Source organism: Scomber scombrus, chromosome 13, assembly GCF_963691925.1.
Source record: "Scomber scombrus chromosome 13, fScoSco1.1, whole genome shotgun sequence".
NCBI classification, from domain to species: domain Eukaryota; kingdom Metazoa; phylum Chordata; class Actinopteri; order Scombriformes; family Scombridae; genus Scomber; species Scomber scombrus.
This window is the reverse complement of record NC_084982.1, coordinates 9542993-9565862: the sequence shown is the minus strand read 5'-3', so window position 1 is coordinate 9565862 and position 22870 is coordinate 9542993. Positions and strand designations below refer to the sequence as shown.

Genomic DNA, 22870 nt, shown 5'->3' with positions numbered 1-22870 from the left:
GTGCAAATTAGCCAATGGTTCTCTCCACCATTCATTTCTTCATCTCTACTAATGTCAACTGTGTTTAAAATGAACTATACATCAGAGTAATTGTACACAGGGACGTAACTGTTAAAATAAATCAATGATAGCATCGCTCGGTTTGGCCGTATGAAAATATCCCGGCATGCTAGCGACGCAAGACTCAGCCAGGGAGGGGAGGGATGATGGAGCTAAGATGGCAGACCAACTGAGGGTGCTGCCTTTCTGGGGTCAAGAAATATTCAAGGGACGAATAACAACGTAACACGACAACGCGGATTTTGGAAATGAGTAGTGCGGTTCCTGCTATTTTACAAGAAAATGGTTATGGCTTGAGAAGATATATTATCCGGAGACAGGAACCGCGTTGACGCTCCGGTCGGATCAGAAGACCATTCGTTGATTTTTGCGCTTATAATAATAACAACTGGGGATCCTGGATGCTAATTGTGGTATTTCTGCAACTCCGAATGGACAAATGATGTGACGCGGGTGGATTTAATGACATTTGGATTGCACCTGATGGCTAGATGTGATCTAGCTGCTATATCTTTTATGTGATATATGCATTGTTCTCCAAAACGATGATGTGTGCTGCTGCGGCAGCGGCCGCCGGTGGAGGGATTCTCCCCTCCTCATCGCCGTCGATGGGGCTGGGTGTCCGGGTCACTTCTGGAGCAGGAGCCGATCTCTCCACCAATGGTTCGGGTATGGGTTCTTGTCCGACACCCGGAGCCCAGTCGGATTGTCGGACTCGGTACCAGCTTTTACTCTCAGGGCGAGCTCTGGCGGAAAGATACAGGCGGATTTATACCACTGCTATCAACGATAAAGAGCAAGGGATAAATCAAGGAAGGTGAGTGTCTTCAATGGTGTGAAACTATTAACGTACATACATTGGAGCCGCTGGTCTGTCATTAGTGAGGCTAACGGAGCTAACGACCGTAAGCTAACATCAAACCCGGCTCAGTCGTACTGTATGACAGTTAACGTCAGCTAAACCGAGCTAAATGTTAATAATGGTTCATGAGGTCGACAGACATTTATCATACAAGCCACTGTTTTAACTACAAACTACAAACCAGGAGCTTCATAATTTTGGGTGCACCCCTTGCAGGGGTCAGTTTGCTAGGTAGCAGCTTTTGACTTCCCTAGCTTATCCGAGCAAGTCAAAGCTTAACGCTACGTTAGTTCATCCACTCCGGCCACCTTGAACGTTGTATTTTAGCTAAACATTGACACAGTCGCTGAAACAAAACAAAATAAAACACCATCAACAACAATAAAATGTTACCCACTCGGGCTGTAAGGTTTCGATATCTGCTTATGCACCCAAAACAAGCTAAGTGGCTAACGTTAACTGTCATGATGGCAGTTGTTTTTTACCAAGCTACAATCATAAACAAACCTAAGTAACTGCTCGGGTAACTCTTTAATTTCTTGTTAAACATCTCTTAATGCTCATTGCTCGGGTTGTCACTGTAGTTTACGTTACGTGGCCATATAATTACATTTGTTGTAGTTAGCCGTGTGTATTTAGGCCCAACGGCGTCACTGTTGTCGACAGCCAGCTAACGTTAACTAACTTAACGTTGAGGAACATCAGCCCTTCCCCAGCCGGTCCTCATCTAGCCATTTCAATTCAAAGAAACATGGGGCTGATAATGACCAGACATGGACTTTAATGCTATAAATACACCACATATTGCCTCCATAACGTTACACTAATGTTTGGGTGAGGATGTGTTTGGTTTGGCGGTGGATGAACTCATCTGCTGTTTTTTGGCATTAGCGGGTAATACAGTTACGTCATTCTCGTCAGTCAATAAGTCAGGTTGAAGACTGAGTAGATGGGTCATTGCAGCATCCTCCCTCACAAACTGTATTGTTTTTCTAGGCTACTAATGTACAATGTGTGCTTAAAGCATTGGCCAACACACTGTTTCTGTGTCTAACATTATTCCCCTTGCACCCCTGTTTTCATAACTCCAGAAGTCATAGAGATGAGACGAGCAGGAGGAACAAATCTGTGTTTAGTACATAAGATGCAGATACTACAGGCAAGCATGTAGTAACTGTTATGGCATCGCTTTCATGCATAAGTCATGCTTTTCTGATAGATCTTATTTGTTGATATTAACCTACTGTTGCAAATAGTGGACAGACATTTCTGTCTTTTTGATGTGGCTTGAAAATGAGTAGTCTGATTTTTAGGTTAGTTCTTGGTAAAAAAAAAAAAAGGCAACAACCCAGCGAGTCATAGTATATTCAAAGGGTTGAAGAATGTAAATACGTTTGTCTGGTGACAAGCTGTCATAAATTAATATGAAATTGGATGCAAGTAATAAAAAATAGAGTACTCTAAACCATATTTATTTATTTGACAGGGACGATAGATGTAAGCATTGTTACATTTAAATACAATGCAACTGATGCAATGGGACTTCTAGCCATAGCTAATTTGCAGTCTTTGTCCTGGGTTAGGCTTTTTAAGGGATAATACAACACTCTAATACAGGCATAGAGACTAACAATAGACAAACAGTAATTGAGTCAACAAAGACTGCAAACGACAAGTGAGAATAGTGACTGAAAACAATGATTAAGATAATGAAATTTTAATTTCAAATTCTATTCCTTACAATAAGCTTACTGCACAGACCAGTTGTTAAACACAAAGAAAATAATTCAAGCTCACAGAGCATTCATTTATAGAATTATAACATATTTAGGACCACCAATCAATAGCAGATTTAAGATGCACTGCTCCTCTGTTTTCAGTAGCGATAAATATCGATTTCTAATTCATGCCTTGCTTCTCTGTTTTTAGTAGTAACTCTATTTGTAGTCCATTGCGTTTCTCATTGGCAGCTTGATTTGTGAAACATAACAAGCCAGTACAAGACACAGATTTCAGAGAGAGATCAAAAGCATTAAAAAATAAAAAATAAATTCAGCAAAAGCTAACTCCTTCTTGTTTCAGGCTTTGTCGTAATGTGTAACACTGGATCTGGAGACAACTGCTACACCTCTGACAGTTAAATAGGGTACTTCAAAGGACACACATTGTGCAAGCTGCATAAAATATACATTTGCTCTGCAAGAGTGAAAAATTGAGGGCGAGCTTATCATGACAAACATTTCAAATGTTTTTAATAGATATTCTAAACAAGAGACAAGATGAATTAATCCCCCCCCCCCCCAACATTACGACTGGCTTGAAAAAGAATGTGTGCCACAAAAACGCTTTATGTACCTCCCACCCTCAAATTCCCACATCAAATTGAATGTCTTAAATGTCATGCTATGTCTTTGAGTGTAACCATTGCCTTAGCATATATTTTGCAGTACTGAGTAATCACTGTCTACTTTCAGGGGAAAGAAAGCATTGAGTAAGAAGAAACTGAAAAGACGACAGAAGGTCAAGTCAAAAGTCAAATCGAGGACAAAGGTAAGAGAATCTCAATTGTGTAGACAGCTGTAAGTAATATTAAAAGGCCCCATGAAATGAAAAACGCAATTTTATTCCTGTGTTCCTTTGATAATTGTTCATTTATTTCTTGCTATATGTCAAACATCAGTATCTTTGTATTTTTCCATCAAAATCCTTGTAAAATGGATTCAAATGTTTTACTCATCCTGCACTCAGGGGCATTTACAAAAAGGTCATGCAATAAAATGTGTCTTTGGATGAGTAGCTAGCCACTAACCTTCTGAGGCAGATTCGCAAGATCACAACATCATTCGTGATCCACAAATGATTTAGACTAATCAGTATCCTAGCTACGGCTACTGGCAGCTACGGGCGTGATTTATATGTGATGACAGCGACAAGCGTTAACCATGATAGACAGATAGTTCATCCAATCACCTGCCAACTATTTTTTGAAGTGCCTGCTGTTTTCCAAATAGTTTTCGAAGAGCGACATCTCAGATGACTCTGTGTGACCAACCATGTGGTGCGTCAGGTTAGCTAGCCACACTGGTCACATAAAGATGCACTTTACCGTTTGTGCGTCGTAGTAGCTAACAGAGCAGTATGGAGAGAAACAGGAGGAGATGTGTGTTTGAATATCAGTGGGCAATAACTTTGTTTACATTTCCAAAACAATGTGGCTACTGAGGTCTAATTGATTCATCTCTCCCTCCTCCTCCTCCTCCTGATCTAACAACTGGTTTGGGTGTGTGGAACTGACAGTCTTCTGTACCTCCATATTGTGCTAAACTCTAAGCCCCACCCATTTTTAGTGGTCCAATCAAATGCCAAAGATTTGATTTAAATCCCTCTTGTAACTGTACACTGCTAAAATATTCTGTTTCACTGGGGAATACTAAACAGTAAAGAAGGTAAAGATGCTATAGCGTCAGTTTCATCAAGCCTTAAAACATTGATTGTAATGTTACTGGTGCTGTATTTATATTTGGATAATATTCATAGATATTATTAGAGGGATTGTAAGGCTAAGGGTATATTATAAACTGCTACAGTATTTATTTATCTGCCTTTCAATATATTGCATAACGTGAACTAACATAAATGTAGGTGGCTACATAACATAATATACAAGGTTAACTGTAAGAAAGCAGAATATTAGTATGACATAGTGTAGTTCTCACTACTACTCTAAGCATTTCGTATACATAATTTAATATTTACATACAGTTCCTTTCATTTTCCACCTAATATTATTAAAAACACAACAGACAGTTTTAATTTACAAATGTAAATTTGCTTACTGATAAGTCCACAGTGCTTACAGCTGGTTCAACTCTACTGAATTAACAGATAACAGATTGCTCTTAAGATTAAAAATGAGGTTAGATTTCCTGCAGTCTTGAAGGTGGCTGGCAGGAACATTGTTTTCACTGGTGGGGCTGGTCAGATGCCTGGAAGCCCATCCATACATGAAGCTGTAGAGGTGGATAGGCAGACTATGAAACACATGGGAGTGGCTCATCCTTGTGCATGATGGCCTGTTGCCGAGCGACCTAATGTGTTCCACATCTCCACGGCAACAGTTGCCTGCCTCCATCTCCTTCATCCAAATAGGGAACCTAGTCTGTATCAGAGGATAGGTTCATGTTTTTGCTTCTGCTATAGACTTGGCATGAGCATAGGTTAACTAGTTGATCCCTAAATTATGTCAACAAATATAATCCCCTCAGATAATATTGACTAACTTGCATGATGTTTTTCTGAGCGCGCGTATAGCGTGCTCTATGATTGGTCTGAGGTCTGTGTGGATTTGGATTTAACTTAAGTACACTTTTTCCCCCCCGAGCAGCTTACAAGCAGAGGCAAAAGAGATTAATGTGATAGTAGCGAAGAAGAATAGAGGCTCTACTACTTTGTCATCTTCCATTTCAAAACTACTCCAGACAGGGAATTCAAAGTAGAGTGGACTACTCAGTTAAACTCTCTTCAGGGTGACTTGTTCAGTGAGTTGATGTCCTGGAACAGCCAAAGATATTCTATGGAGACAGAGAATGGAGTTGTAAGCAAGGCTGGCAGGCAGGCAGGCATAAAAACGTGGGTAGTAACACAGGCAGTCATGCTGTATTTGTATGGGTTGTGCTTACTCTTGCTCTGTCACGCCTCTCACGCTGACATAGTCAGAATCAGAGTGTGGTTTGAAAGGGCCTCTTCTCCCCTTTGTCTGTTTCTGTGCTTATGTACGTGTGGATGTGGAATCAGAACAAAAGACTGTGCATAAACACTTATCATCCTACTGAACTGGGTGATGTAATATCCTGCGTGCATGCAGATGTGATTTATCATTTTCAAAACTATAACTACAATAACAATGTAATTACGATTTTATAATGTAGAAAATGATGCATTCAATGGAGTAATGTCATAATGACTGCAAAGGTGCACCTGTACCTTTTTTCTTTTCGAAAACCAATCACAGTACCAGATACTTCACTGAGTGGATTGGCTGATACCATGTACAGCTCTGCACTTAATTAAATTAGACATTCATGCTGCCGTCAGCCTACCATGAAACTTACTGTGGGCTCATCGATGAATTCTCAGAAACCACCTTCCTTTCGCTTCTGACTGATGTGCCAAGCAGTTACCACTTCTATGCATATTATACTTTTATGCATTTTAACCACATATTGTCCTTTGTTTTTACTGAGGTATGTGTTTGTGTGTCCATGTCCATGCAATGTATACTTTTTAATTTCCCCACTAAGGATTAATTAAGTAATTTTAATTCAGTTCAAATGAGAGAAATTAAATGCTCGCATGACTGTGTATGAGAGCTACATTTAGCATGCTGGGGACGTTGTTAAACATACAAAAATGGTAAGATAGTATCTTCTTTACAATACATTAGTATGCAACTGTTCTGCATTAGCGAGATACATGTTCAAGGAGATTTATATCATGCATATCACATGTACCTTCAGTGTATCAGACTGTAGGAGACTTATTCCTACAATATTTGTATTTGGAAGGTTAAGCATCTAAAAGGAGATGTTTAATGATATTAAAAGTCTGTGGTTGTGGTTTTCAGAAACAGAAATGTCCGAACTGACAACTAGTATGTGGAGGGATTGGCAACAGAGTCACTAGTGTTGAAGGGTATCACTCATATGCCCACACGTCACCCTGACTTCCCTATTCAAAATGTTTTAATGCACCTTATAAATGTCAAATGACTTCCTGCATTCATACTGAATATAGCTGTTCATTTAAAATGCAGAATAGCTGTATATGACTGCACAAGAATCAATGCCTGGATTATGTATGACAGAAAACAATAGTGTAGTGCATCAGTGAAAGTTGCAGAGCAAAATAAATGTGATCATAAATAGCATCTCACTTTTAAATAGATAAATAAAACAGATTGTTACAATTCTTGATTGTGGTATTTAAGTTATTCACCACTGTATGAGGGTTAGGTATAAAGTGGTGGTCTCTCGTTAATATCATGAGTGGTTATTGGATGCATTTTAATCATTTTAATATTCTCCTGTTGATGAAATTCAGATTTATGTATTCAACATGACAGTACAAACTAATAATCCCTTTTCTTGAGCCTCTGCATTGAAAGACACATTTTTTCCCCTGAGTTTTCTATAAACTCAGCTAGCTGAAATGTATAGCTGTCTGAGTGCCATCAGGGGCTTTACATCAGCCTCATACAAAGCTTTTAGTTCATCATTAAATTATCAGTGAAATGCAGACAGAAACACAAAAGAAACAATCAGATGACCGACATGTTGTTGCTTTTACAAAGTGAGAAAAAACAACAACAAAAAACACCAGCAGTTTCATGGCATTAGCATATATGGCTCTGCCTTTGCTTGTGTGCATCATGACATAGCTTGAAGACGTCACGTTTGTGTCCAGTTTCTAATTAATTGTTCAGTTTTTAAATTGAGAACTGTCGGCTCTAGTGAAACCTGTCACATACAGTTTTTCACTTGAAGGACCACATTTCAGCTGCTCCGTGATCTGTTTGCAAGATGTAACCTATTATAGATGTAGTACATCATCTCTGAAAACACATTCCCAACCAGCAGTGCCAGTGCATGCACCATAAATTAGCAAATAAAGTAATAGCAGCGCTGTTATGGGCTTTTTCAAATGTTATTGTACTAAATGGATGAAAATTCAGATAATAAAGAATCAGTTCAGGGGGGTTTATGACACTCAGAAAAACCTGGAGAGAACCCTCACAGGCATGAGGAGAACGTGCAAACCACACAGAAGAGTCCCAGCCAGCTGGTGGGTTTGAATCCAGAACATCTTACTGTGAGCAGACCACCACTGTGCCTTCCTGGTACAACCAAAAAGTTGCATGCGTACAGATATTATACAAATATTATCGAACTTAAAATCTTAGTAGGATCCCTTTTCAATATATGACAAAAATGCTGAGCTGTCTGCAGAATCTCTTGTGGTCAGCTTCAACATGCAGTATTTAGGCTGTATCTTCACCCTGTAGTTTTGCTGTCATCTCCCAAGAAACAGTATCTCTCTCTCTCTCTCTTGATGCATTGGTTGGGGTTATTACAGCATCTCTGCATTGTAAATGGTTTTAAGTGCTCTTTCCAGGCAATATGCTCCTGTGTGAATGCTGTGCAGTCTGTCACAAATGCTACTCTAGCAGCAAGGAAAGAGAGCAATACACATGATGCTAGATGAGAGAGAAGTAATATCCTCCCCATTGGTTTGAGCTGAGAATGAATGACCTCTTCCCCAAATAGATGACATCACCTCCTGTGACCGTTATGCCGAGAGGGCAACACTGCAACAGAGGCACAATTGATCAATAAGCTTCTCTAGAGGATGCCTCAGGACTGTAGTTAAAAAGGCCCTCCTTTGAGGGTGTGAGGGGAGCTGGATTAAGCTCATCAATTAGTTTATCAAGTTTCTCTGTCTCTCTAATCAAAATGATTAGAGAGAGTGCTTAATCTCTCTGTAATGATTTTACTGTCATTCTTCTGTCTGAACACCATTTATATTGATGAGATAACAAGAGTTGCTATCTATAACTCTTGTTATAGATAAAACAGCGATAATCTGAAACAGACAACAATTTGTCAGTTTTACCGTTGGATTAGACCAAGTGACCATTATCAGGACTAAAAGCTGGAGCTAATGCTGCTTCCAAAAATAACCTGCTCCTTAGAGATCTAATTAAAATGTGCTTTCTGCTCCTTAAACATACAGTATACATTTTTCCTCAAGACATGCCTCTTTGTTTCATATCTTTTAAATTGTGTCTTGCGTCTCGTAATATAAAGATTTTAAGGCTTAAAGAAAAGAACATTTTTGGGTGGACTGAGCTAACTGAACTACAGGTGTAAACCAAACTGTGACTCTTTACAATCAGTTGTGCTCATAAAGAATTTTTAAATGTGTGTGCTAAGTAGCTTATGGATACACTAAAAGCTATAATACGGACTTCCAAGTGAAGGTTTTGCTGATCACCACCGCTTTCTGTTTTTTCCACAGGCCGATAGTCTAGATGGAGCCCTCTGCGTGCCGGACATCAAGCTGCACAGCAACCCATCTGCATTCAATGTCTACTGCAACGTGCGGCACTGTGTGCTGGACTGGCAGCAAAGAGAAGCCTCCTTAGCGCTGGCCTCCAGGAGCTCGGTGCAGAGCGGCGACTCAGACAGTGAGGAGGAGGAGGAGTATCGTGAGCCAGCCGTCAAGCTGCCAAAGGTATGAGCAGCAGGCAGTATTGGATGCTTTTGTGATGGTTGCAACGCTTTGTGTCAAGGCTAATGCCAGCCTGCATTCTTTATGTAAAGGATGCACCAAGCCCAGGACATTATGCAGGGCTCATCCTTTTTACTGTTGTGAGAGATGGAGTCACCTTACCAGAGGCTTGAAACCCCCATCCTGTGAGCATTACAGCCTCTCCTGCTCTGTTTCCACAACTCCTGCTCAGTGTGCCGGCCGATTAATCCTTCTTACTCTGCATTAGGGCTGTCACTTTTTATTCAAAATGTGAACTGTCATTTGAAAATGGGAAACATTTAAAAGCTCCATCTGTAATGATCTTTTCGAATTCAAAATTCAGGCTACAAGCAAAGCCTTTACACCTTGTCTTTAATACAGTCTCATATGAGAAATATTTGTGCGCAATATTGCGTGGCACCTGGATTCATGAGATCACAACAGAATCTGTCCTGTACGGCTTCAATATATGTGCGTGTTAGCTCCCTATGACGATTCTTGTGTGGTCTTGTGATCTCACGAATCCAGTTGCCTAGCAAGGTAAGATGGTGATAGATGGTGATAGACAGATGGTTCATCCAATCACCTGCCAAGTATTTTTTGAAAGTGCGTACCCTTTTCCAAACAGTTGCCAAGGTTGACTTCTCAGATGGTTCTGTGTAACAAACCATCTGGTGCGTCAGGTTACCCAGTTATTGCAGTTACAGTACAATGAAGCGCACCAGCAAAGCAGCTGCCCCACAACAAACTGGTATAATAGCGTACATAAGTCTCATATTTACCTGTAAGACACTGGATGTTAGAGGAGGAGAAGGTAGACCGGCTGGTACGCGCCTGTTTAAACTGTAGTTTAGCCGACTTTGCTGCATTTAACACTGCAGATAAGAGCTCCGAGCAGGAAACACAGTTGTTCTTCCCTCTGTTTCCATCATCCCTTTTCGTTTCCATCACAAATTATGTATTTAGAGACAAGAATCTGAAAAAGTTCAGCCTGTCATGCTGTCACCCAGTGTTACTGTGTGTATAATGACGTGCCTTAAAAAAAAAAAGCAGTGATTCGACTGACAAAAATGCGTGTCGACTCAGAGGCTTATCGACTGATGCATTGACTCAGTGACTTTTAGCGGGCAACCATGAAAAAACAGAAGTGCACACTTGCTTTATAAACAAAAAGTAAAATGCTGTTTAAAAAAAAAAACATTCTCAAAGGTGCTCTTTGGAGTCAGGGGCTATGATAATTGCAAACAAGAGGGTCCTGAGTGTAATAAAAAAGCCTTTAATATTGTATAGCTAACCCCAGTGCATTTTGTCTGTGCAAGGCACCTTGTCTTACTGGATGCCCCATTCTCAGTAAAATAGGATATTGTTTTTTTCTTTGCTAAAATAAAATTGAGTAAACTATCAAGCCGTGATGAACAAATGGACCATAAGTGGCCTAACATAAGGTTAGATTTAAAGGACCAGTGTGTAAGATTTCATGATCTATTGGCAGAAATAGAGCATGGTAAATGGACTGCGCTTTTATAGCGCTTTTCTAGTCTTTTGACCGCTCAAAGCGCTTTTACACTACATTACACATTCACGCATTCACTCACACATTCATACACCATTGTTGCCGCCATCGGGAGCAATTTGGGGTGAAGTAGCTTGCCCAAGGACACATCGACATACGGACAGGAGGAGCTGGGAATCAAACCGCTGATTCTTTCAATTAGTGGACACCCCACTCTACCTCCTGAGCCACAGCTGCCCCCAAATTATGTTTTAATTAGTGTTTTATCACCGGAAACTAAGAATTGTTGTGTTTTCATTACCTTAGATTGAGCATTAATGTCTACATAAGGAGCAGGTCCTCATCTGTGAGGCCGCCATGTTGCACCTCCACTTTTCCTATGGTAGCCCAGAATGTTTTCAACGTGCAGCCTACATGTATTATGACACGTGATAGCCACAGTGTCACAGATAGATAGATTTCATTTTAAGTCTTTATTGTAGTACATTGTGTTAACTGGGATGGCTGTATCTGTTTCATCCTCTTTCAGACAGAATAAACACACTTCTGATTATATAATATTTTGGGGCGGGGTGGGTTGGTTTTAATTCCAGCTTAATAATGCTTGTTAACGAGCCATATATTGAGGATCTTGTGTGTGTGTATGTGTGTGAGTGCTTTTTAGCTCACAAACATGTAGAAGAACTAGTATGTATCTATTAATCTCTACCTCTTTTTTTGTGTATTGTACATATATCCCTATATTTTGTATCACTGGCATTATCCAACGTTTGTTTGCTTCCTATATTTTTTAAAGGCTTCAAATCTTAGTTATTCACTGAGATAGAAAGAAACATTGGAGAATTATTTCATTCACTAACAAGCCATACTGACAACGAGAACGCCATCCTTTTCTAGGCCAAACTCCTTTGCCTGCCGCTCCTTTTCATGCACCCAAGTGGGTCTGTCATTATACAAAATCATAATAGTGGATGTTGAAGTCAGCAGTCGCAACTGTACATACTGCAGTCCTGGAGCTCAATATAAAATGTTTAACTTTAACTGTAGGATGATGAGACCATGGGAAAAGACTAAATCATCCACTCAATAACTCTGAGCTCATTTCTTCTTCAGTGATTATGTCTAATTTAAGAAAGACTACAGCAACAAGGCAATTAAGTATAGTTAAAATATTGACAGAGCGAAAAGTAAAAATACATCTAATGTCAGTATGTTATGTATTCATTTGCTGTAACGTTGCATCACAGTTAGTCTAGTGTTTTTTTTGTGTTTTTAGCTCATAGAAATATCCTTTTTGTGTGTGTGCAGATCATTGGCATCGGCCTGTGTGGGGTATTTGAACTGATAAAAGAGACACGGTTCTCTCATCCCTCACTGTGTCTGCGTAGCCTGCAGGCCTTGTTGGACATGCTGCAGGGACAACAGCCTGAGGGCTTCCAGACTGAACCTCCTGATGTTTTAGGTGAGACCAAAAATGCGTGTTTATTGGGTACATGTGTATAATCCAAATTAATCCAATGCATCAGACCTGCAATAAATCCTGTGTTTGTGGATCAGTTTTATTGACACTATCAGAGAAATGTTGATGATAATTTTTGAGGTTGGAGTTAGTTGTGGTTTTGAATTCCATTGTGTTTCTAATATATTTTTCTCCTCTACTGACATGGAAAACATCCATTTACACTCTCTTCAGAAATGTGTAACCCCTCCGCTACATGTGTCGTTCCTCAGAGTCTCTCTTCCAGTTGTTGTTGGAGACCACGGTCCGGAGCACAGGACCCAATGACCCGACAGGACAGGCCATCACCGCCCTGTCCTGCGCCTGCCTCTTCAGTCTGGTGGTGTCCTGGGGTGACACAGGCAAAATCCTGCAGGCCGTCTCTGCCATCCTCACCAACAACGGCAGCCATGCCTGCCAGACAATACAGGTAATTAAACTGCATCTGACAACTTCACTGCATGCACAGTTGTTCACACACACGCACACAAATGTTCTTCACTTATTTTTTACAAATATGAGTCTGAGAACAGAGTGTGCTTTACACTTGAGTTATCTTGTTACGTGAGTCTTCCCTGGTATGAGTAACTGATTATTATATGTCAACATCATTTCTTTGTGCTGATCATCTGTCTGGATGACAGTACGTTTAACAGACATTACGCACATTCGTTGAGGTGGAAGCTGGAACAGCTTTTCTGTCGACAGAATTTTTAAACAACCTCCACCAGGAATTTCATATCCCGCTTCTATTCAAGTTGCCCTTCAGATTAGAAGAAGTGTTTTAGATCTCTAAAGTGCATTTTAGACAAATAATGTAACCTTTGGTTCCTTCATGCTTTGAGCAGAGAGACTGAGGGCAATGTCTTGACCGCACAAATTGAGTTTTGGAAAATGTCAGGCCTCTCTGAGTCTCATGTTTGATTATGTTAGCCTGCCTGCATTCTTCTGCCAATTAGCTGGTCCTCTGTTTGCTTCGATCTGTAGTTTGTCCTCTCTGTCACTCTTCTCTGTTACTTCTGCTTTGTATCAAGACTTCTGTTGCAATTAAACACGTTTAAACAAATGACTTAATGATGACAAATGACTTAATGACAGTCTTTGTGGACATCAAACACTTTTCACCCTCACCTTCATGCAGATGTAATGCCCATACTAGAGCAGTGCTGGTGAGGCATCCTCACATTTTTGGCATTTGAATGGACTGTGAATCATCACAGTGGCAGGCAGGCTGACAGAAAGTGTGTGCATTTTCTACAAGTATGTGTGTTTGTGTCTGTTTCTATGTGTGTGAATGGTTAGATCAACGGTGTGGGTAATAGCTGCCATAATAATGATGGGAATGTATGTGAAAATGTGTTTTGGCAGAATGAAAAGAGGGCAAATACAGGTATGGAGGTCACTGCAGTCCCAGCCACTGATATTACAATTTGATTCAATCATAAACAGAAAACATCACCACCTGGTTCTCTCAGTTCTCAACTGGCGAGTACAGCCCTTTACGCCACATTGGAGATTTGTAGACCTTCAACATTTCAGCACCCTCCTTGTTTTCGTACATGTCACCAGGTGCCCACCATACTGAACGCACTACAGAGAAGTGTACAGGCTGTCCTGGTTGGAAAGATTCAAATCCAGGATTGGTTCGGGAATGGCATCAAACGCGCAGCCCTGATGAACAAATGGGTCCTGAAAGAGGTGGCCATTGACGAGGATGAGCGCTGTCTCCTGCAGACTGACGGTTCCTTTCTGTATTTGCTCTGCAAGGATGGACTCTACAAAGTGGGCTCTGGATACAGTGGCACTGTCAGGGTACGTAACACAGACAGCTATATTTTTTCTGGTTAAATGAAGTTGTTTGATAGGTTGAGAAAATCTTCCTGCTTCTTAAGAAAAATAAACAAAAATGATGTTCCATGCTTTGGAGATGCACAGTTTTCACAGGACAGCAACATTTTTTATGTCTGTGTCTAATGTGTTCAAGAAAGAGGTGCATGTACTAGCAGTAGTTTTTGAAAGCAGCAGTAGCTCCCTAAATGAGTCTATATTAATCGTGCAAGCGCTAAGACAGGTACAAAGTGGTGGGACTTGAGCACATGGATTGTGTTGGCATCTCCAGGCGCACCTGCTATTCTGATTCATGTGTGTGTGGCAGCGCATAGTGCAAAGGGACTGGGTGAAGTAGATTATAATTGGAGGGCGTGGTGATAGATCAGTCACATCACTAGTGTCATAGCCCTGAGTTAATTACAGTGAAGCGTGACAACAATAGTTCAACAAATAGAAAGAGTCTCCTTCAGGAAATTATTGTAAATATTGTCAGGAAGGTGCAGAGCTCCTTCTCCCAAGAATTAACCACATTAATTTATAGATAAATGCTGCTGTAACCACATCAAACATAATTTTTTTGTAATGCCAAGTCAAACACATGTTTTGCTTTGAGTGCGTCTAATTAAAATAGTTTATTTACATTATTACTACACTATTACTCGTGTGCATTTGCTCCAAGTATTTATTTTTCCACCAAAATACCAAGAACTCACTTTGCGCTGCCTCATTTGAATAAATCTTCCACCTGTACAGTGGGTGCTCTGGGCTTGGCATCAAAAGACCACACAGATGGGCAAAGGCAATTTCAATGTCATGAAAATATCAAATGCAATGCAGCCTGCGCTAGTCGCTGCACAGCCATGAAAATATGGCCTTGTAGTAATTATTGACTGAATTGACTTTTGTTCTCAGAATAAAGTCATGAAATCAAATTAAACCACCATTTAAAGTATTTCCCTTTTGGGTTTTGAGGCAGTCGAGAAAAATGGCAATAGACACAGCCATAATTCTGCTTTGAAGACGTTGTTTTTGTGTTTATGCCAACATTAAGTTCCAGTGTTTGTAGTTTTCTGCTGTTTTTCTATCTGCCAACATGGAATGAATGCTTGTCATTGTTTGTGGATATATGCTGATGTGTGATCAATGCCTTACAGGGCCACGTGTACAACTCCACATCTCGTATCAGGAATCGAAAGGAGAAGAGATCATGGCTGGGCTTTGCTCAGGTAAACAGTGAATCTTCCATCAATATGTTCTTCCCATATGTTTCACGGCTTTAGTCTTCAAAGCCCTGAACTAAACTTTTAACACTCAACTGCATCTTGCATTCAGTGTTAAAAGTTCAGTTCACATTTAAAGTTGACTTCCATATGACTTTTTGTAATCATTTCCTAATTTTGTGCTGGACTCATCAGTCTCAACATCACTTGATAAAATGCAGTATACTTTTGTCATTAATAAGTCAGCTGAAGAGTTTACATTAGGGATAATTCTTTTCTGAGTGTTGATCAGCAGTGTTGTTTATCTCATCTCTTCAGGGGTTCTTGTTGTATCGGGACACAAGTAACCATAGTATGTCGGCCATCAAGATCAACCCTGAGACTCTGGAACCTGAGGGGGCTGTCACCATGCCAGGTGCTGAGAGAACACTTTTTATACCTTGAAAATACCTCATAGAAGTGAAGTCATCTAAATGACAATAAAAAATTGGATATATTCACTGTGACATTTCTTGTCTCTGTAGGTCAACACGCAGATGGACAGAACATAATCTTCACAGACGGCGAGTACATCAACCAGATCGCAGCCTGCAAAGATGTAAGCGTTAGGTTCTATTTAATTACTATAAAAATAAGATGCATAATCATTCCTAAACTTCACCTAGAACATTTAAAAAAAAGGAAGACACATTTAAATGTTTAAATGCCTTTTGATAAAAATAATAATTGCACCCAGAAAGTTCCTCAGCTGTACTGTCTATGTCTGCTGGAAACATGTTGGAGAGCGCAGGCTTTATATGCACTTATGGGCTGTTATAGTCTTATATAATTGTAATGCTTTTGAATTACCTGCAGGCAGTCTGTCGCAAGTGGGTTTAAACACTCTTACATAGTTATTGACTTGGTCGCAGTTAAGCTATGGGCTGGTATAGTTGATCTCACAGAGAGGTGTTTGACAGTTTTTTTTAGCAGTTGTCGTGAGAAAATGGGAAGAGACAAAAAAGCCTTATTTGTTCATGGTCAGCTTCCTAGTCCTCAGTTGTTTGTACACACTTGTTCATGCACGTTTGTCATTTTTTTAATCTTGTGCCACTGAGCAAACACTTTCTGCTGCTTTGCTCATGAAAACCAAATTTTGTTATTTAGATGTAGCTCCTGATATGCACTGTTAAGCCTCTTTCCCTTCCCCTCCTGTGGAGATTTTAGCCTCACATAAGAAGGGCCCTCAGCTGATCATCAGCTGTGCCACACAGGGGGCCTTGGGGCAGGGGAAGGGGGGAGTTGGGAGCTGGCATGTAGCTACATCTGTGTGTAGATGTTTGTTTGTGTGTGTGGTGTATGTAGGCGTGGCATTGAGGTTAGTGGTACCACATGTGGGTATTCTCCAGTGAGCTTAATCTCACTAGCAGTTATCTGCATAAGCACTCCGTAATGTGAGTGGGGGGAGGGGACAATGTGAAATCCATATATCTTCCCGTTGCAGCTAGCCTTCCTCCTGGATAGCAGTTTCTAGGCAAATCAAAGGGGCTGGATGTGTTGGAAGGAGCGAGAGGTGGAGTGGGAGGTGGGGGGGTGGTTCCTCAGAGGCTGCATGCATTTTAGCGGGCAGCCAGTAAATGCAATCACCACACAGAGCATTAACAGTAGAGAAAAAACAAACAAACACGCACAATAAGATGACGTCAGATAATGGGAAGGAAAGGAAAACCATTATGGGGGTAAACCAAAACAAGTCCACGGTGGTGTCAGGAAGATGGTTATACATAGCGAGCAAAACTCCAAGGTGGATAGGTGGCCAGAAGATAGTGGATTGTGTCTAATAATATGAGAGGCACATGTGCTCCACTCTGCAGGAATCAAAGAGCAACGTCATCGTTCAAACTAGACCAGCCCCACATTACCCCTCATGTCTTTCTATGTATTTCCCCGCCATGTTCCTCGTAAATTGTCTCCTCTTCCAGCCACATCCCCCTCAGTCTGACTAACCCACATCTCTGGCAGCTCTGTGAGTAGTGGTTAGCCGTCACATGCTTCGTGATCTCGTTAAGATAAATGGGTATTCCATTAACACTGACACGGGTACGATTTGAAGTTATGCTATGGATACTACTGAGGCCACTCCCTCAGTAGATTAAACACACTGCGACTCCACTTTATACACTTATATGTGACTCAAAGAATGTAATCGTAATCTGTGTGTTAATCTAAAATGTAGCCCACCCCGTATCCACCACGTTAGTTATGAGTGTGTGTTTGGGTATGTGTTACTCGCCTCATGCGTCACTGCGCCAAAACACACACATTCGCATACACATTATTCAGCTCTTCTAATCTGTGTAGTGCTGAGGGCTTATAACCAATTACACATGCACAGTCAAATGTTTTGGTGTCAAAATATCGTGACTACAGTGTCGCCAAGTCAAATGACTGTGGCTCAAAGAAACTGTTCAGCATTTAAAGAAATACACCTATTTTTCTGTCTTGCTGCCCTTATTTCTCTTCACTAAATATTCACATTTGGCGTACAGACACAAGGGTAGTATCTATCTTCTCATCTCAGGCATGGTTCCCAAAATGTCAAACTCTTCCTATTTTTCATTTTGACTGTCACATTCAATCAGGTAAAGCGTGGATAGATTTAGTTTTTGACAGTTCTCAGATGGACTGAAAATCTCACACGGTAAATGTTGTGTTGTGGGACTAAACAGCATTTCCTACTGTTGGCTCTGACTCCTGCAGGACGGTTTTGTGGTGCGGATCTATACAATGAGCTCAGACCCGGCCCTGCAGCAGGAACTGCAGCTGAAGCTGGCAAGGAAATGTCTGCACGCCTGCGGCATCTCTCTCTTTGACCTCGAGAAGGATCTGCACATCATCAGTAAGTAATAAATAAATAAAAAATCTGTATGAGTCGACGGATAAGGATTTTCATAGGTATCTGTTTCCCTTACACCTGCTACAGGCACTTTGTACTGTATGCTGTCTACAAGGTTACAAATATGTCATAATAAGTTCAGAATACACAGATATAAAAGAATGTCTCACACCGTCTTGTCTCCTTGTGTGTGCATCTGAGGCTCTAAATAGTGTATGTTGATCTCTCAGGCACAGGCTTTGATGAAGAGGCAGCGTTGCTTGGAGCAGGCAGGGAGTTTGCGCTGATGAAAACTGCCTCGGGAAAGGTGAGATTGAAATTCTTCTCTAATGGTGTGTCTAAAACGGAGGTTGGAAAAGCTTCAACAGCTGCGTTTTGGGAGCTTTTGTATTGCTAATGACCGACCACACACTCCGGAGGATACAACTACGGAAAAAATTCTAAATTAATAGTGTTTCTGCATGTGTTTTCCTGCCTTCAATGTCAAATGATGCCCATCATACAAAACGGACATTCCCTTAGTTCCTTACATCTGTATTTAGTTAGTCAAAATAGATTTTTCCTAGAATCAGGTTAAAAATAAGCACCATAAAAAGTGTCCTGGTGTTTTGGAAATATTTGGCGGCCCCATAAGCTAAATTGTCTTTATATAATAGGTCATGTTCAAACTGTATTTTTTGGATGTCTCATGGTCTTAGCACTGTTCATTGTGCTCTAGACCCAACTCTTGTTAGTGATTGTATGCACACTAAGCCTATAAAGTGGCGTCCCTGCTGAAATAACCAGAAGTGATTAGAGTGTTTCCCCCAGCTAAACATTGTCTCTGGCTTACAGTGTAGAAAAGACAAACTGAAATAACAACACATCAAGCATAGATAATATGTTTGGGTCTGTGCATGCAGGCTGTTGGAAGTGACTCAGTGGACTCTGAATGCAAGGTCTTAGGACTGACTTTTATTGATTACTATCACTGTAGGGATGTAATGCACTGTTGAAGAACATATTTTACATTTGTTCTGCACATGTCTTAATAAGATGAGAATGCCAGCTATGTAGTTTGTTGGGGTGTGTGGAGGGTGTTGTCCTGTGTCTCTGTACTGTAGGTGTGGTGCAGTGCGCTTCTTTTGTAGATAGCAGTCCAGGCAGTTGCCTCTTGCACATTTCTGTCTCTGTGTAGAAGCCTAATCTTACAGCACACCTTATCTGCAGATTACTCCAATCTAGACCAACTGGATGGGTAAAAATAGGAGCAGCTAACCTGTGTCTAGGCACAAATTCACTCATCACTTGGACTGGACGTTGTGCCAGGCATGTGAAATTAGTCACAACAGTCAAAGGCTCGTCGTTAATGGCCTACAAGCTACTGTTTTCGCTGCATGTGTTGCTGTTTTGATTATGTAATTATAAGTGGGAATATCAGATGATTTGAGTCATAAAAAATATCTCACCTCCAGCAGCAGCCTTTGCACGTTTATCATCTGGCATAAAACACCGGTAGAAAAAGTAACTTCACTTGCTTAACTTTTGCCACAGCAACGTCCAATGACAAATACATAATGGCCACTATGAAACAACTTTTTCTAATTCCTGATGTCTTTTTCTGTTTTCCTTCGTCATCCTCTCTCAGATCTACTACACAGGAAAGTACCAAAGCCTGGGTATAAAGCAGGGTGGCCCGTCCGCAGGGAAATGGGTGGAACTGCCTGTCACAAAGTCTCCCAAGATCCTTCAATTCTCAGTCGGCCATGATGGCTCTCATGCGCTTTTAGTAGCTGAAGACGGAAGTGTGTTCTTTACAGGCTCTGCCAGCAAAGGAGAGGATGGAGAGTCCAGTAAGACAAATTTAAACTAGAATTATTTATATATCACCAAAATAGATGAATCTTTTGATAAAAACAAAATCAAAGCCAGCTCAGTTCTAAAGCTGATGTATCATTTTCCTCTGCAGCTAAAAGTCGCAGACAGCCTAAGCCCTACAAGCCTAAGAAGATGATCAAATTAGAGACCAAGACAGCAGTGTACACTGCATGTAACAATGGCAGCAGCAGCATTGTCACCAAGGATGGAGAGCTCTACATGTTTGGCAAAGATGCCATTTACAGTGACAGCACCTGTGAGTAGACTGTCTGTGATGTTTCAGTAGTTTCTTGTCATTGTCTACTTTGATTTAACAGACATATTTCACTTTCATCATAATTATTACTTTCCTCTCCACAGGCCAGGTGACGGACCTGAAAGGTCACTTTGTAACTCAGGTTGCCATGGGAAAGGCCCACACATGTGTCCTAACTAAGACTGGAGAAGTGTGGACATTTGGAGTGAATAATAAGGGCCAGTGTGGCAGAGACACTGGAGCTATGAGCCAGGCAGGCAAAGGTGAGCAAATGTTTAAACACAGACAAAATATCATGTTGGCCCGAAGGTTAGACCACCCTGATAATATGATGCCCCCCCCCCCCCCCTTAAACAAAGACATGCGTCTTGTCTATTAGTCACTCACTATACTCACTATACTCACACTCCTGACTGGATCTTGTAAGCAATCAAAGTTATTTTCTCCAACAGTTAGCAATCTTTAGACTGTCTTCTTGTCTTTTTTGAGCTCATTTATCAACTGTGACAGCAGTAATTCTTGGCTGCTTGACAGATAATTGAGTCTGTGGTCCGTTTCTAAAGTGAAGACATTGGAAGATGCTTTCAACTTGTTTTCACTTGTCATGAATTATTTCCTCCATGTCAGAACATTTCGTTACACGAACCCTGCAGGTTAAACTGAGCTACCACAAAGCACATCTTAAGGGTACAAACGACCCATAATGCAATACGCTCTTTAGGAGTAGTTGGTACAGTGGTACTCTCTCCTTTCAAAAATAATCTCTGATCTTGTGTGATCTTGTGAATGTTTAGTCCCTGAATATACTTTTTAAAATGTAATTTACAGTATAAACTATCATATTCAGGCCTATATGGTAAATACACATGCAACACTTTACTGTGTACTTGTTGTAGCATTTGGTGTGGAGAGCATGGCCACAGCCATGGATGAGGACCTGGAGGATGAGATAGAGGAGAAAGAGGAGAAGAGCATGATGTGTCAGCCCGGCATGCACAAGTGGAAGCTGGACCAGTGCATGGTTTGCACAGTGTGTGGAGACTGCACTGGCTACGGTGCCAGCTGTGTCAGCAGCGGTCGCCCAGACAGAGTACCAGGGGGGTAAGAAGACATACCTGTACAGCACTTGTCCATACTGATGCTTGTCAGATTTGGAATTATCTTCTTAACTACATTATGTATCTTTGTGTTTATTGTTATGTGAATGTGCTATCTGTCTGCGTATTTCTCCATCCATCAGTATCTGTGGCTGTGGGTCCGGGGAGTCTGGCTGCTCGGCGTGTGGCTGTTGCAAAGCTTGTGCCAGGGAGCTGGATGGTCAGGAGGCCAGACAGAGAGGCATCTTTGATGCTGTGAAGGAGATGATTCCATTGGACCTGCTGCTAGGTATGTCCACTAATGTCTTGTATCTTCATGTTCCCCCTGCTTTGCCTTGTCATTCATACATTTACATCTCACTTGTTTCACCACCTGCGTTATCAACATTATGCACACAAGTCTGATAATCATAAGCATGCTAAAAGCTCATGCATACATGATATGATTTTCCCATTTTCACTGGTGTGCAGTACGCTTTATCCTCTATAATTGTTCAGCATAAATTACTTGAACAGGGATGCGGGTAAGCTATCTGTATATGTGCCAGCGTGCTGCCTTTGCTGCACATGTCACACTTGTTTGTTGCATTTGCTTAAATGCAGTATTTCACTTATCTGTCATTGCTCATCCTTTATTTTGTTCTTGTGCTATGCAGAGTCATTGCTTCTCCATCGCATCTCTCCATCATTCATTGATGTATGTCTTGTTTTGTTCTGCTCTGCTCTGTCTTCCCTCCTCCTCCTGCTGCTGCATCCTGTGTCGGCTGCCTGTACCTGGGGCCTTTTGTGTTTTCAGCTGTGCCTGTCCCTCCCCCTCCAGGAGTGAACATCGAGGAGCACATTCAGATCCGCCAGGAAGAGAAACGGCAGAGGATCAACCGCCGACACAGGCTGGAGGAGGGCCGAGGTATGGATCAGTGCTAGACAGAATGGGACAATGCTTAGTGAAGAAATGTATGGTTTTTGTTGCCTTTATGAAATTAAGATTTCTGAATTTAACGTAAACACGTTGAATCACGGAGAATGTAACATAAGCACAGGGAGAGAGATGAAGTGGGGGATGGGAATAATAATCAATAGACCGAGGCTACAAACAGTTTGTCCATCCTGTTAAGTTGAAATAACTCTATGGTGCTGTGTGAGCGTGGGTGTTGTGCCTTGGTGACTTCCCCCTTGCTTGTGTCTTATAATTTTTTCAGTGAGTCTGTATTATTGTGGTGTAGTTTTATCATGTGTTCTTTCCCATGTGTGAGCATTGTGCATGCATGTGAAAGTTTCTTTCTCCCCCAGGCCCCCTTGTTTTTCCCGGTCCCATTTTTATGAACCAGCGTGAGCAGGCCCTAGCCAGAATAAGACCCCTTCAGGCACTAAGGCATAAACGGGACAAGCACAAAGGTACTATGGTCTTCACTAACTCAACGGGTGCAGAGACACCCCTTTGACTCATCTCCCAATCTGGCTGTCCCGCCCACCTCCTCTCTCACTCTATGAAGGC

At 41.2% G+C, this 22870-nt stretch overlaps 1 protein-coding gene across 12 annotated transcripts in view; it reads left to right on the top strand.

Moving 5' to 3' along the window:
- Positions 1-220: 220 nt before the first annotated feature.
- Positions 221-22870, top strand: part of mycbp2 (MYC binding protein 2) — a 60065-nt gene continuing 37415 nt past the window's right edge. For 7 of the 12 annotated variants that reach the window (XM_062432351.1, XM_062432341.1, XM_062432349.1 and 4 more), the window contains exons 1-18: positions 221-877; positions 3397-3472; positions 8996-9211; positions 12051-12204; positions 12474-12670; positions 13810-14052; positions 15225-15296; positions 15609-15705; positions 15815-15888; positions 18030-18168; positions 18396-18472; positions 19793-19997; positions 20114-20278; positions 20383-20541; positions 21175-21379; positions 21519-21664; positions 22172-22282; positions 22666-22770. In XM_062432351.1, the coding sequence (XP_062288335.1) occupies positions 606-877; positions 3397-3472; positions 8996-9211; positions 12051-12204; positions 12474-12670; positions 13810-14052; positions 15225-15296; positions 15609-15705; positions 15815-15888; positions 18030-18168; positions 18396-18472; positions 19793-19997; positions 20114-20278; positions 20383-20541; positions 21175-21379; positions 21519-21664; positions 22172-22282; positions 22666-22770 (2713 nt within the window). In that variant the 5' untranslated portion in view covers positions 221-605. The remainder of the gene's footprint in view (positions 878-3396; positions 3473-8995; positions 9212-12050; positions 12205-12473; positions 12671-13809; positions 14053-15224; positions 15297-15608; positions 15706-15814; positions 15889-18029; positions 18169-18395; positions 18473-19792; positions 19998-20113; positions 20279-20382; positions 20542-21174; positions 21380-21518; positions 21665-22171; positions 22283-22665; positions 22771-22870) is intronic. The other 5 variants (XM_062432350.1, XM_062432344.1, XM_062432343.1 and 2 more) reach the window with 3 other exon arrangements.